Source organism: Montipora capricornis, chromosome 10 (genome assembly GCF_036669925.1).
Source record: "Montipora capricornis isolate CH-2021 chromosome 10, ASM3666992v2, whole genome shotgun sequence".
NCBI lineage: Eukaryota > Metazoa > Cnidaria > Anthozoa > Scleractinia > Acroporidae > Montipora > Montipora capricornis.
In genome coordinates this window covers 13386877-13401876 of record NC_090892.1, presented here as the reverse complement: position 1 = coordinate 13401876, position 15000 = coordinate 13386877, and the positions used below count along the sequence as shown (strand labels likewise).

The 15000-nt window shown below is 40.3% G+C and overlaps 1 protein-coding gene across 3 annotated transcripts in view; it reads right to left on the bottom strand.

The window, feature by feature from the left end:
• Positions 1-15000, bottom strand: part of LOC138019269 (uncharacterized protein YfbL-like) — a 90605-nt gene that overhangs the window by 45050 nt on the left and 30555 nt on the right. For 2 of the 3 annotated variants that reach the window (XM_068865996.1, XM_068865998.1), the window contains 5 exons: positions 13828-14015; positions 12746-12923; positions 11269-11670; positions 5797-6150; positions 3045-4852 (listed from right to left, as the gene is read on the bottom strand). In XM_068865996.1, coding sequence (XP_068722097.1) covers positions 4680-4852; positions 5797-6150; positions 11269-11670; positions 12746-12923; positions 13828-14015 — 1295 coding nt within the window. In that variant the 3' untranslated portion in view covers positions 3045-4679. Of the gene's footprint in view, positions 1-3044; positions 4853-5796; positions 6151-11268; positions 11671-12745; positions 12924-13827; positions 14016-15000 lie in introns of those variants that run through there. The other variant, XM_068865997.1, reaches the window with a different exon arrangement.

The following is a 15000-nucleotide window of genomic DNA, read 5'->3' as shown; positions in this document are numbered from 1 at the left end:
AGTTTCCTTAATAGTCCCTATTAAAAAGATATTAAAAATTTTAAAACGTTAAACTTGGAACCTTACTAACGAAATCCTTAGTTCCAGCTGAACGTGCGTATATTATCAGGTAATGTATTCCAATACAAGGAAGGATTACGTTTTTGCAAACGTTTGCCGTGTAGCACTTATAATTGACTTAAAGGGCCACCGATAACCACAAGTCTTTGCGGGCGTGCAAGCTATGGGCGCCATTTTCCGTAATACAGAAACTAGTATTTCTTGAAAAGTCAAATTCCATCGCCTCACATCGTCGTGTTTTAGATGCCCAGTAGCTTCAAACTTTGTTAATATTTTCCTTAATGTTTAAATATTGTATTTTTGGCGTTATTTGGGTGCTGTGTTCGTGTTAAAAGCGAAATGAGAACTGTGAAGAAAGGTCGTCCGCCGAGGAAGGAAAAGCGCCATGTTATTTGGCTCACTACTTCAACCTTAAGATTATGGAACGAAAGGAGGAAGGCGTTTCGATTAAAAAACAAATAGAACAGCGAATTCGCAGAAGTTCTTCTTCACGGGATGTTGCTGAAGCGAACTGGCCGATTCGATTCCCCGGATAATAACAACAACAAAGGCGCGCAAAGGGCACTGGTTGTCGGAGGCCCGTTAACTGATTAGAGTGAAATGTGAAGCGCTAAGTTTTTTCCCCCATATGAACCATGTGAACGTTAGCCCTACTAATGGGAATGGCCCCACACAAGGACAGAGAAAAACTCTGACCTGAGTGGGAATTGAACCCACGACTTTGGGGTTAGATCACCGCTGCCCTACCGACTGAGCTACAAGGTCAGACGGCAGCAGGTCGTGGGAACTGGCGATGTATTCCAATGTTTCGCGGCGTCATAACTAAAACATTTTAGGCCATATTTGGTACTATTCACCTTAGGTGAGGCCGATAAGTTTGCGTAGGTTGTAATTACTCGTTCTGATGTTAATCCCACGGACTTCTAAGTTACTATGTGAGCCTATCCGCTTTAATAAAGTATGATAGAATGTAGCATTGTCCTTGTAAATATATCTTAAAGCGCGCTCGTTTAGAATACATTCTCTAGCTTGCTAGCTAGTATTTCTGGCCCCACAATAATGGTACCAAACTTGGCTGCAGTAAAAGAAATTAGGTAGAGTAAAGGCGCGATACAGTGCTTCTTTAGTCTTACAAGATAGGATATTTTTAGTCTATTCAGCGCATTAACTTGTCCTCCTACTTTACGACAAATGTCGCTTATATTTGAGCCTGTTATCTATCACCGGTAACACCTAATAACTTAATATTGACAGAAATCGGAATCAGTCTATTCGCACATTTAATGCTTATAAGATGATTCGTGTTTCCCAGCACAAGAGCCTGGTACTTCTCAGGATTTGCATTCATCCCACTTTGCTGGAACCAGTGCAACGTGTTGGCTAAGTCCCTATTAATATCATTCTCGATTGCTTCGGGACTGGGATTTGAGATGTGAATATTCGTGTCATCTGCATAATTCATAAAATTGCACACCTCGATAGCAAGATTAAGATCATTCATGAAAATATTAAATAGCAGGGGTCCAAGAATATATCCCTGCGGGTTCCCGCTGCCACGCCTGTCCAGGCCGAAAATTAAAGTGTCGCCAAACTCAACTCGCTGATACCAAGACGATAGGTAGCTATGCAAAAGAGTAACGGATTTATCATCCATGCCACAAAACGTAAGACTCGTAGGTGCTCGTAGGGGCCGGGACATTAACCTTGGTTCAAGTGACAATTGTTTTGCCCTACGGCCAGGGAAGAAACTGATTGAAAAGTGCATTCTCGCAATTACGTTGAAGAAATGCACTTCACAGGAACAATTACATTAACTGATGACACAACCCTCGCAACACATGCAAGTTGTAGGACAGATGTCACACTATGCAAGGTATGAAAAATTCCTTGCAACGTTGAGAAAAGGATTGCGACTTAAGGAACTAGAGTCTACTTCCTGTTTCATTAGGAAGAATTTCACGCAACTCGTGTCACCATGACGTTGCAGGACAGTTAACTGGAAAATTGCAAAGTGTAAGTTAGATTCGATTTGCTCCAGGTCACCTTTGGAAAACTCATTCTGCGTGAGAAATACATTTTCCTTTGGATTACCTTTGGCTCTTGTCCTTATGGATTTAATCTCTTTCATGCCCGTAGTACTATTTTTTTCAGGCTTCTTTCGTAACTGTACGTAGAAGTCACTCAGTCGAAGTATGACATCATATCGTATCGTATCGTATCGTACCGTAATATTGTAGCCAAACTTCCTTCTTCCCCTTGTTTCAGCAGACCCTGAAAAAAGCTCCTTGTGTACTCACATTATCTCCGCTTAATTAAAACGTTGAATTTTGCTAATTTCACATGTTTTTTGCTGAGGAAATGGGGAAATTTGAATTGAATGCAACACCTTCGTGGCGACATGGGTGTAATATCGAAATTGACGAAGATTTGGAAAACGACGATCGACGACCCGGAAACACAAAGACCCGTATATATATACGACCCCTCGCCATAGGGGAGGGGCAATGAAACGCAATAAACGAAAAGAGCAAGATCTTTTAAAAGAAACGCACCAGAGGAATATCATTTTGCTATTTACAAGTGCAGCCGAGAAGTTGAATCAAGGACTACAAGAGTCAATTCAACAAGTGGGCAGGGGCCCGTTTCTCGAAAGTCCCGAAACTTTACGGGCCATTTTCGGGTGTGACAATTTACTTTCTATCTCAAGAACGGAGAGGATTTAAGTTGCAAAATTCACAGTCATTTTGCTTTTTGTTACCTTGAAAACGTGTTAAAATATCAACTTTCCAAAACAAGTGGTTGGCAGCTTCACAAATGGCTTTTCGGGTCTGAAAAGTTTTCGGGACTTTCGAGAAACGGGCCCCAGGACAGGTCGTGAACCCGGGATGTCCGGGTCCAAAGTAAAGCGTCCTAATCACTGCAACACACTACCTCCTCTCTCCCCCAGGGAAAATAACATATCAAACTCTACATGCCAAAGCACATAGTTTCTGTTGTTGTTTTATTGGCGAGTCATCACAGGGTTTTCGTTTTTAAGTCTTTGTTTTCCACCCTAAGGAAAACACAGTGATTCATCTGAAATGACCTGCACGTCAATGTAAACAATAACAAGAAAAACAACAGAAATTTTGTGTTCTAGAAGCCTAGGGTTGTTTTGAACAAAGTAGTCTCTCGTCTCTCTCTGTGTGGTTAAAAGTCTATTAAACCAAAAGACGAATTCTTGTTAATATTTCAAATATTTTCACAATTTCTTGCAACGGCACATTAAATTAAGCCTTATTTACACTAGCAAGGCTTCCTTGACAGGCTTTCCTTGACAAATTTTCCTTGGCAAGGTAAATGGAAAAATATGACGACAGGTGAAAAAATCGCAAGAAAAATGTCGCCAGAGTTGAGACTTTCGCGACAAAATCGCAGAGATAGTTGCCCGTGCAGCAAACCTGCAACTTTTTGCCCGCGCTTGCGACGCGACTAAAGACTATTTAGCCAATGAAATTAAAGTAGGAATGTCTGTTTTTAGTGCCCAGGTCTCTTGAAGTCTGCGATTCGTGGGGCCTTTAATTTGTCGCCAAAATTTGTCACAAGTGTAGCCACCCTGGCGCACAGGCGATGCGACAAAATCTGAAAAAAATCGCATCACCGGCGCGAGACAAAAATCGCTCGTGTAGCCCCTGCTTAAATGAGGCTTTAGAGAGCATTAGCATCACGTTTACGTGAAACGCGAACGCTGGAAAAAGCTAGTGACCACGTAGCGCTAGCCATGCTTTGCCTGCTTTATTTCACGTGAAAGTAGGCATTTTTGCGTATGCCGTATACGTGGAATTTTCTTCTCGCTTGTTTCTACGTGCATAACAAGTTGTTTGCGGAAAAAAAAAGGGGGGGGGGGGGGTAAAGGGCGCACCGTCGGCTTCCATTGATACCAGCCTCGTAGCTGAGGGAACTACTAACGTTAAATAAAGTTACCTTTTTACCTTTAACTCTATATAAGTTTACAAATAACAATTTTACTTGGGCTCTTGGCCTCACGTTTTCAATAGGAACTTCGAGGCTAAACATACCCCAGCCTTAATCAGTATTTTTTCTATATCTACAGTATTATGTGATTGCCTTATTGTGTCTTAACAATAGTATCTGCATGTTACACAAAATGTCATTTTTATAGAAATCATTCGAATAGATTAGCTGCGAACACAAAACTGCCGATAGAAAAGACCTAAAAAAGGTCGTTTATTTGGTAAAAAAGACTTCAATAAAAACAGGAGTCCATTGCTCAGAAGTCTCGATCCGCAATAGAATGCGGCTGATCAGTTTTCGGTATTATGTATTCAAAAAAACGTGGCGGTATTGTGTTGTTTGCACGATCCACGATTTTGCCTAAAGCACGAAAAATCCGCGATCCACTATTTTGCATCAAGCACAATCAATCCAATCTCTCGTGCGGTTACTTGGTTCTAGGCCAATCAGAGGCGTTGTGGTCACGAGACCCAACCTGATTGGCCATAATTTGGTGGGAACCGTATTCTAAATTAAGATACAGTAAAGTGATTGGCTAAGACCAAATGGGAGAGGTCGACACTTCTGGTTATGAGCTTCTGGCAAAAATGATTAAATAGGTTTAGTTATGTGGCTGGGTTGGTGTTTGACTGCATGGGCAGGTCGTGTGTTGTCACCAGTGGGCCTTGCTGTTTCTTCCAGCGTTGATAGAACACCGCTGCTACTACGCCTATCAGTACACCAATCAAAATCATGCCAATCGCAAGCAACGCCACGCCCCATGCCGCCATACCATCCTCTACGAAAAGGTGACGAAACAAAAATGTCAGTTCATCAATTAGACTTTCTTACCACATATGAGGCCTGTACTCACGCAACATTGAAAGGGGTTTTGGATGGGCTTAAGAAGGACGTAGGGGGCTTAAATCCGGAATGACTATAATAATCACAGAAAAGCTAAACGAGTTAAAATGCGTTATTCATTTCCCATATGTTTTGTCATGTTTGACCGTTTTTCTGCTAGAGACGCAAAATGCGTCTGGACGACTTTGGGCAATTTTATTATTTTACAGCGTCATTTAGTTACTCATTTTTTTTGCCATGTATAAAGACAGACGAGAGGCGCATTATGCTGCTTCGGCTGCTGGGATATGAATAGTTGCTGAACAGAACTGAACACCTCCTATTTAACCAATCATGGCGCGTAAAAAGAGCTATTAAATTTCTGTCAGAATGCAAACAATCATATATTAAAAAAAAACTTCTTTTTTTGTTTCCTGCTGTATAACAAAGTCTCATAGCTAACCCGAAAATGATTATCATTGTTGCTTTATAATCATATGGGCAATTTATAATTTCTTGTTGAGTCACCCAAATCATTCAGTAACAATTAAGGGTAACAACTTCGTTCCCGGGACCTTTTCCTTCGTTTTTCTCGTTCCAACCTAAAGTGAAGGGAAAAGTCCTGGGAACGAGGGAGCGATGAGTCAACAAATTTATCGGACTCCGTAAAAGATGGTTTTCATCTGACGTCACAGCAGGCAATGTAGGTTCACAGAACAATAGAAAAAAAAGGACTTTTTGGAATTTGACTATTATAATGAAAATTGCTATTGTTTTGTGCACCAACATGGCTGCCTTATCACGTGATTGAAACTCAGAGCAAATTAGGAATTAACGATAATTGTTCTTTCACAAGTAGAGACTGGGTTGCAAATCTATCGGGCTCCGGTAATCTCCTACCTGAAACATCAGCGGAGTTGGTGAATTTTAGAATCCGCTGTGGACATGACATCTTGGTGACGTCATTGGTCAAGGATAAGATGACGTCAATAGTCTTCTGCAAAAATTGCAGCATTCGAGGAGTTACTCTTGAAAGCCTGTCGCAATCCTCGTGGTAACAGGAAGTCATGTGGCCCCTGAGGTTGGCGGTGTCACTGAGGAAAATAGCGCTCAAGGATGGGATGCTTTCCCAAAATGATACGTGATCACTTCTCAAAAAGTCACTCATGACGTGGTACGCATAATCAGAAAGCTTTGAAGGTTGGCCTTGGAAAGGAAGTTTCACCGAATACATAGTAGTCTTGTCCTTTAGGTCTGCAAGTTTTTTTTTGTAAGAAGAACAACAACCGACCTTTAACTCCTACTTTTGAGTTAACCGTTAGTAAGGCAACAGAGACAGTAAATAGAGTGAAGGAAAAGTAAACATTACTTCCATTTACATCTGCGATTGTGTGTGGGTTAGTTTTATTCGATATCAACCTGACTCCGAGGGTTTTTCTCCGTACTCTGGTTTTCCTTCCTCATCAAAAGTTGACGACGGTAAACTACATCTAGCTGCGGTGCTGTGCTCCACAGCAAGATTTAATTTGAAGGCCACATGTTAAAACTGCTTAGTTAAGGTTAACGTGTCACCCTCGTTTTTAAAGACTACTCTTGTGTATTTCATAGTATTGCATGAACAAAAATTGAAAGGTTCTGCTCATTAACAATTAATGTTAGAAAACGATCTTAAAGCTTGTAGCATGCATGGTACTAATTTAGATTCGGTTATATCTTGTCGTTGTTGAGGAGAGTACGATAAAGAAATGTACATAAATACTATGCATATTTCGCATGTACAGAGCGTCTGTTAACGTTGTTCCCGATCAAACCTGTTGTTTAAGTGACCTTCTTGTTCAGGTCCGACTCGTGTCTTAACTGCTTAATACTCTCTATCGTTTCTGCACTAAAAAACCGTTCAATCGCCGATCATATTTACTCAATAGGGAACTTAAGCATCGAGAAGGCTCATGTTTATAAATACCGCCCGGCAGTTGATCTTTTCTCTCTTAGTGCTCATATTCGAAAACGAGAGAGACCCTGGGAACGAGCTTGCAAAATCGTGGCTTAAATTGCACCCAACCAAATTTTTACTTAAGCAAGGTTAAATATTAAATATGCATTTACCTTTGCTTCTCTAGATTTTACTTTTTACTGTGCCTCATAGGGTAAGTAAGAGAAAGATGCTGGCAATCGTTTGTCCCATGCATAGCCGAGGATTTGCCAGGCATGGGCTTATTCCTTCGATGACGCCATAAATTACGGTACAGTAACTTTGCATTATAGTTTTGAAAGAACTTTAGCAATGTAAATTAGTTCTTGACGCCATTCAAGAAAACCCATACCTGTCATTAGGTCGGCTAGGGGACAAATGAATGCCAACTTTTACTCTCTCCTACCTCATTACGCCTATTAAAAAATCTATAGAGAAGCAACTAAAAAGGTAAAATATATGTTACACATTTTACTTTTGCAAAAGGATATATTTGAAGTTAGATGCACTTTAAGCTTGTATCAGAGGGAACCTCGACTCCAACAATAAAACTAGTTATAGCTGTCGCTAAAGTGCCAACGAGCCAAGCTTGCGTGATCTGGCGGCTGCAAACATCACGCGGCGTACTCGTGCGGCACTCTCATTGGTTATCGCTACGGTCAACATTTCATCGCTTTGGTCTACATTACAGCTTTTGGTCTACATTACAATTAAATTTGAAGCGCTTCTGAGATTTCGTCCGCCTAAAAATCTTCTCGCGGCTCTATAAGCTGCCGCCTCGCCAGGCCTTCTGTCTTCAGAAGGCCTGACTCGTTGGCAATAACTTTTAAACCACAGAAAATAATGGTTACGATCAAATTTGTTTGAAATACTTAAATGTCATCATAATCCCTTATTTTCCGGGCGCCTTCATCTTGAATACTTGTGACGTGTTCCGGTTGTCCTACTGTCATTATTTAGCGCCCAAAATAAACAAAAGGAGCAGAAGAAACAGGCGTATCTCAGTTGGTTAGTGCGCGGCTTTCGGAGCAAGAGGTCCCCAGTTCGATCCTCGGTGATTTCAACGTCTGTTTCGACTTTCCACTGAGCCGTGTAGCTGCTGCTATTGGCCGAAGCGGGAAATACCATAATACTCTATGTTTGTCCACCCAAATTTTGCATAAGCATTGTTTTTGTTTTCTCTTGGGACCATTATAAGCCCCAAGAGAAAATGGAGACAAAGAGTATCTTCGTCCAGATCTCAAATATTCTCAGCTGGAACGAGCATATCGAATACATCTCAAGAAAGGGCCTACCTCTCTAAATCAGTGACTTAGACGATGCTATGCTAGCTCCGTCTGGGACCCATACACCAAACGCAACCATGACAAGCTCGAGAAGGTCGAGAGACGTGCTATCCGTTTTGTATTAAACAACTATTCGTGGCAACAAAGCGTGTCAGCCTCATTGCAGAAACTAAAATGGCCAGAGCTTTCAACCTTGAGAAAACGGGACGGGTGACCTTGATATTTAAGATCTTAAAAGGCCTTGTTGCTATTCAATCTGAGGATTAGGTTACCGAATTTAAATTGAAACACTTTTTCTCCATCACTGGATGTTTTCAAATACTCTTTGTTTTTTCCAGAACTGTTATAGACTGGAACCTGCTCCCAGCTCATGTTGAAAACTCTTTGTCCGTTCCCCAATTTAGGTTTCAACTTGATCTGATTATTTAAATTTTTATTATATATTTGCATCATGTATTATTGTTATTATTTTCATTATTATTATTACTATTATTATTATTATTATTATTATTATTATTATTTGTTTACTTGGTTTATAGCAACATTAGCTTAACTGAGTAATGAAACTGAAGAAAAAAAAAACTGAAGAACTGAAGAGTATTATGATATTATCCGCTTCGGCCGAATAGCTTTAAATACTCGTAAAATGGAGCAATGACAGAGGAAGGGGGAAGGGGAGGGGGGGGGGGGTTAAGGGCGCACCGTCGGCTTCCATTGACGCGAGCCTCGTAGCTGAAGGAACGAAATGCTTCCGTGAAGTATACACTGGGTTGCCTGTGGTACGTGCTACAGAAAATCAGAAGGCACTGAATTGTGTGGTATTGAAATACACCATTCCAGTCTCTGAAGAATAACAAATAAAAGAGAAGCGAGAAACATTGGCTTCGGGGCTGACATGTTGATAATTTTCAAGTTTCCTCGCAACTTCTTTTTACCACAAGTGTGCCCTCTGAGCATCTGACAGCTTTTTAAAACTAAAGTTCACTGAAATTAAGCCCTGCCGGGCGGGGTTAGTGTTAGGATGGGAGACCAAAACAATAAACCCCTCATGAAAACAGAAGCATCTGACCGAAAATACTATTAACGCTAACAAATGCGAACTTAGCAAGGTACAGATTCTGTTAGCTTGCTTTATGCAAAACAAATATTGATGAAACAGCAAATAACTATTGATACACAGTTTTTAGAAAGAGCAGAAGGAAGTTTCCGGAACGGTCGATCGAGTAAAAAATATTTACGACATGAAAACAACATTAATTTTGAACCGTGAATATAGAATATAAAAAGTGACGATCAGCGACATACATTTTGGGAGATTTTTGCTACGTTAAAGTAAATTGCAATATCGGAAGGGACATGGCCGGAATTGAGCGGGTGACGGGATTAAGTTATAGAGGAATGTTTACTAGCCAAACATTGAAGCATCTGTCTCAAATGATGACAAGATACCGGGTTTTTGTAAGTTTCTTTTTCTGTCAAGTGTTATAAAGTTTGACAATGAAATGTTTATGCAACTCTTGTTTATGCAAAGTCAAATTTACTCTCCAAGACGCGTACGACCTTTATCACCAGGTAATTCCATCATTTTGGAAATAGCAGCTAATTTTTTATTCATCTGCGTCACAAGTTTTCACTTATTTTGGGGATCATTATTTTTAAAATCAAGCAAGCTTCCAACAGGCCTGTGAACCCTTCCTGCTTACAGAGCAATACTAAAAAACTTTTCCCATATCACATTTCAACCTTAAGCTCGAAAATTCAATACACAACATATTATAATTCACTAAGGCAGAAAATACCACAGAATCCTTTTCCAGCGAAAAATTTATTGAAACAAACAACATATTTGCTCTTGGAGGCGAAAACCTCTTCCTATTTCATTGCGTGCGTGAAGACAAGAAACTCAATCGTGTCAAATTACCATGTACTTCAGGTAAATAGAGCTCACTTTGATTTCGTCCTGACGGGGGATAGATTGTTGTCGAAGTCCAGTACTCGTCGCTTTTGAGCTTCCTCCCTAGTTTATCCTAGTGACTTTCCATTATTGAGCTCCATAAGGGTATATTTTGTTTAAGGATCCACTAAAACGCCATTCGCGTCACATGACTTTTGACGCCATTGCAGGCTAAGTTAATGATTCTACTTTTTCCACCAGAGAAATCTACGCAGTTCCACTACCCTTTCGATCCTAAGAAAATACGCGCAGAAGGCTCTATGCACCAAGACACCACTTACCAGGGGAGTGACAGGCAAGACTTTTACCGACACGGAAAAAAAGAAAAAAAAAGAAAACAAACAAAGTAAACGTAGACCTCGACTGGTTTGCCATAGGCAACCCAGTAATTACCGACGTTAAAGATAGCGGCGCCCGGAAAATTTCAATGCCAAAAAGAGCGATTGTTAAACTCCTTTTTTGTGATACAAAGACATTGTAAAAATAATAATAATAATAAATAAATAAAAAGAAATTGATTGTAAACATTATTTCCTCTCAGTCTTTTATGTATATGTCTAAGTTTGACTGGGGTTTCATTTTAGTGTGCTACTATGATCATAAAATCACTTCCTTTTTTTCTTCAGAATTTGAAAGTGTGATTGCTTAGCTCTTGGCTGGCAAATTTTGAGCTTTGGTCTTTACCCAAAGGCTGTTTACTTTGAGTGTAAGTTTTGGATTTCACAGTCCACCATTACTCACGTTCCAAACTGACCTACTGGATCTCAGAGGGTTGAATCCAGGGAAAATTGACGTCATCTACTCACTAGCTTAAAATTTCAGCGTGTAAACACAGCTTATTATATTATATATGCAAAACACCAGTTTAAAAGTCTGCCGAAACTCCCGTGCTGCTTATTATTTCATCCGCCAACACACGCATTGCATTCTTAAACTGTTGAGTCTTTGACGTCATTTTCTCCTCGTTTCAGCTCTCTCAAGATTTTAAAGTTAGTATTAGCGTACCATTAAACGGGAAAATCCATTAAAATAAACAGGTACCTTTTTAAGCGCTTAAAACTTGGATCACTTAATGTTTAGTTAGCATAGTTACAGAAAAATAAAAGTTGAAGGTTTTGGTCATGTAGTAGCACTTTAGTTATTCAATTCTTATCACCTACCCGACTCTACTTGGTTGTAATGATACCAGAACAGATCTATCAAGGTTCTGTCATCCACCTGCCGCCCAGTAACAGAGAGGAAATCCCCACGAAATTCATCTTTCTTTATCTGATTGTAAAGTTCAGGCAGTAATTGACTAGTGGCGCCTGGTAGAACCTGGGAGTATGGAGTGCTGTTGTAGTTCATCACGGTATCCATTATTATCGCCCCTTGGATATTTCCGTTCGACGAAAGCGAACCGTTGTAAAAACGGGTGAGGTTTGCCACGTAGGCTCTGCTACCACAGTCGATGTGGCCGCAGGCGCATTTAGGGTAAAGTGCTTTATTGGAACAATCTTCCCATTCTTCGAAATCAAACGCGACAAATAAGATGCTGAAAGCACGAGAGCACGTTTTAAAATCTGCATGAAGAAAAAAGTGAAAATGATATGAATGATTTTCGCAGCTTAAATTTCTCTTTGAGGGGCAAACAAAACGAGGAAAGAACTACTGAGGCTACGCCTTGACTGAAGTAACGGATCAAAGACAACTTGCGATGGAAAATTGTGATAGCACCAAGAAGAAAACGCTTGACGTCCTGCTTACGTTTATCAATGAAAAGCGTCTTAAATGAAATGCAGATGTTTCTGGCGGACTGAGCCTCTCTTTCTCCTCGTAACTTTTATTCTCTACTGTACGTCGCACGGTTTCCAAGTCTTTTTGGCCTACCATGACTCACAATTTACAGCCTTAGAGGGCCTTCGTTCGATTGATCCTATTTAGGAATAAGAATACGAAGGGTCACTGTGATTATTTTAAACGATAGGTCTGGCATTTTAAAGAAAAGAGGATAATAAAAATATGTTTAAAATAGTATTTTAGCTGGTGTTTGACAATTTTAATGTGAATCTCCGCAAAAATGAAGGATTTCTAACTTTTATGCCATGTATTCCTATTCCGGAATACGGTCAATCGAATGCAACCCTTAAGTTAGAACGCCCAATTTTTAAAAGTCTTAATGATAACGGTTTTTGGGTGAATGTCGAAAGTAATTACGCAATTTCAATTACTACATATTATGAGCGCCTTAAAATCTGGCGCCAATTTTTAATCAATGATCATTAGAACCAAAGCAAAACCAGTTGCGACTTCCACACGCTGTTTCCCACGCTCTTGGGCAAGTCACATGTCATTGCTTTAGTTCCGCTTGTTTCGTAGCAGTATGTGCGCTACTTTCTATTGGTCACAGAGATCGCTTTGGTTTTAGTTTACGAAGCAAACAAAACTAGCAGGGTTAGCGACATTTTGAGAGCACTCGCCTCTCATCAATGTAGCCCGGGTTCGAATCACGGACTCGACTTTTTTATGTAAGTTGATTTGTTCAGTGGTCCTCTTCTCTGCTTCAAAAAGTTTTTGTTTAGCCGCCCTCAACGTGTAAAACTGATCTTACAGCACAAAAGCGCGTTCAGTCTCTTCCTTAAAAACACACATACCAACCTGCCACAATTTGTTTTGCAACTTGCAGCAGAGCGACCACACCAGATCCGTTGTCGTCAGCACCGGATGACGTCGTACGCACTGTATCATAGTGTGCGCCAATCACAAACAATCTGTCATTTGGTGAACCAGCAAGGGTGCCAGGAATCATGCCGACAATATTGTAGCCAGAAGCAAACTAAAATAATTGACAGGTCCATACATATATTCAGCGGACGGGCAAAAAAAGATAACACTGAAGTTGAATAATTCAACACGCAGTTGCCAACGTAATGGTGGTAGAGAGAGAGCTTGAGTTGCATTTCAATGGAAGCAATATAGTTGCTCAATATTTTACGAGCAATGAAATTGGCACTCCACATCTCAAAAGAACAGAATCAATTTCATGCTAAGCTGTATGCCTTTTTTTCTATTTTGCTTTATTTCTTGCGAGGATCCGTTTGTGTGTGTTACTTCCACTTTGATTTGCGAGATAAAAGCTATGTTCATCAAATGCGTGCTGTGTGTGGCCAAAGTGAGTTGTTCAAAATGTGGATCGCTTTATCGAAACCAATCGAGTTAGATTCCAATATTCACCTATCAACCAACCAGAGCCTGGTTTCGAAAAACTCAGCAAAGTTTGGGTCTAATACGTATGATTTTGACAGCAAAATTGCCGAATTGCATTGGATCCTGGATTCCGTAGAAACATGTGGATCATGTTCTGGATTCCATACAGTGGATTCCGGATTCCATGCTCTGGATTCCAGATTCCAAAGCCTCACATTTGCTGGATTGGGGATTCCTTCACGTCGAGCGATAGGAAGGTTTAAAGATGAAAGGCCGAAGGTCAAAAAAGTTTGACTAGGAAGAATAAAACGGAGCCAAAGGACAGTGAATGTCAATCCCGTAATCGTTTCTATTCGGCTGTAGCAGTTTTTGTTTGATAGAATTTCGTTCTTTCCATTTTCTTACCTGCGGGTAATCAGGCTGGTAATCAGGTTTGATTGGGAAGAACTAAAAGGGGATCGAGAGGACAGCAAATGTCAACCCCGAAATCGTTTACATTCGGTTTTAGTTTTTGTTTGATTTAATTTCCTTACCTGCGGGTGATCAGGCTGGAATTCTTCAGACCAAGTCTTTAGGCCTAGGTCCTGAAAGGTTTTCTTGATAAAATCACGAGCTCTCTGTTTTCCTTGTGGATTAGTGACATGATGGCGATTCTCGTTGAAATGCCTGAGCAAGGACATCAATGGATTGCTGTGGTCGCTTACATCAGCTTGACTGATTGCTGCCAATATTCAATAGAAAACAAGGAAGATGGAGGTATGTAAGTTAGTTTATCCAAGTAATGGACGTTTTCGCTGTTAAAAGGCTATTAACTCACTGTTTTCCGTTACATGATCGGCTGCCTCGTTGATTTTTTGAAACATCATGAAACACAGTCTCGTTCTCAGATTTTTGCGTGTTTTGGCTATCCAAGTTAGTAATTGCCCCGCACAGGACGATGATTGCCTTTGGATTCTATTTGCCTAGTAAGTATCGGCTTGTTTTGTCTCTTCGGCAAAGTTTTGAAGTTTTGTTCGTGTTGGACGTGTGGGGTCGGTTTTGTAAAGCAATTAGACAACTGAATGTTTTTCAGTTTTGAACCGAGTTAATAAGGTAGCCACTGTTATGTTGTAAAATTATACCATCAAGCCAGCACATTTCCCGTAAAAAGATGGAACTATGCATTAAGTACTGCGACTGGATGAAAGTTATTGGTATATACTATTCTATGGATAGCGTTTAAATGATGTATTTTTTCCCCCTAACTTTAAATATTTTTGAGAAAAATAACTTTTTTCGGCGATGGCAGATTTACCGCGGTTTTCTCGCGGTTGGGAAGGTAGGGAAAAGTGTTAACTTAACCTAATTAATTTTTTTTTATGTTTCAATATCTTGATAGGAACGTGCTATCGTTGTTTTGCTGTTTACTCTGATTTCTGCTCAGTCGGCCATCGTTATCGCATACTTGTTGTGCTTCATATCCAGTTCAATTTCTTAATCCGAAGTCCAAAGTCCACATTCCATGGCTAACCTTAGGGCTATGTGCGATCGTAGAATAGTTGTTCACATTTAGGGTGCGTTCGATTGACCCTATTCCGGAATAAGAATACGTGGAGTAATGATTTCTTCATAGTTAGTGCTTCTTATTACAGATACATTATCATAGTTTATCATTATCATAGTTTATTTAGGGGTGGGCCCAGGGGCCCCCGCCCCCTCCCCCTTCC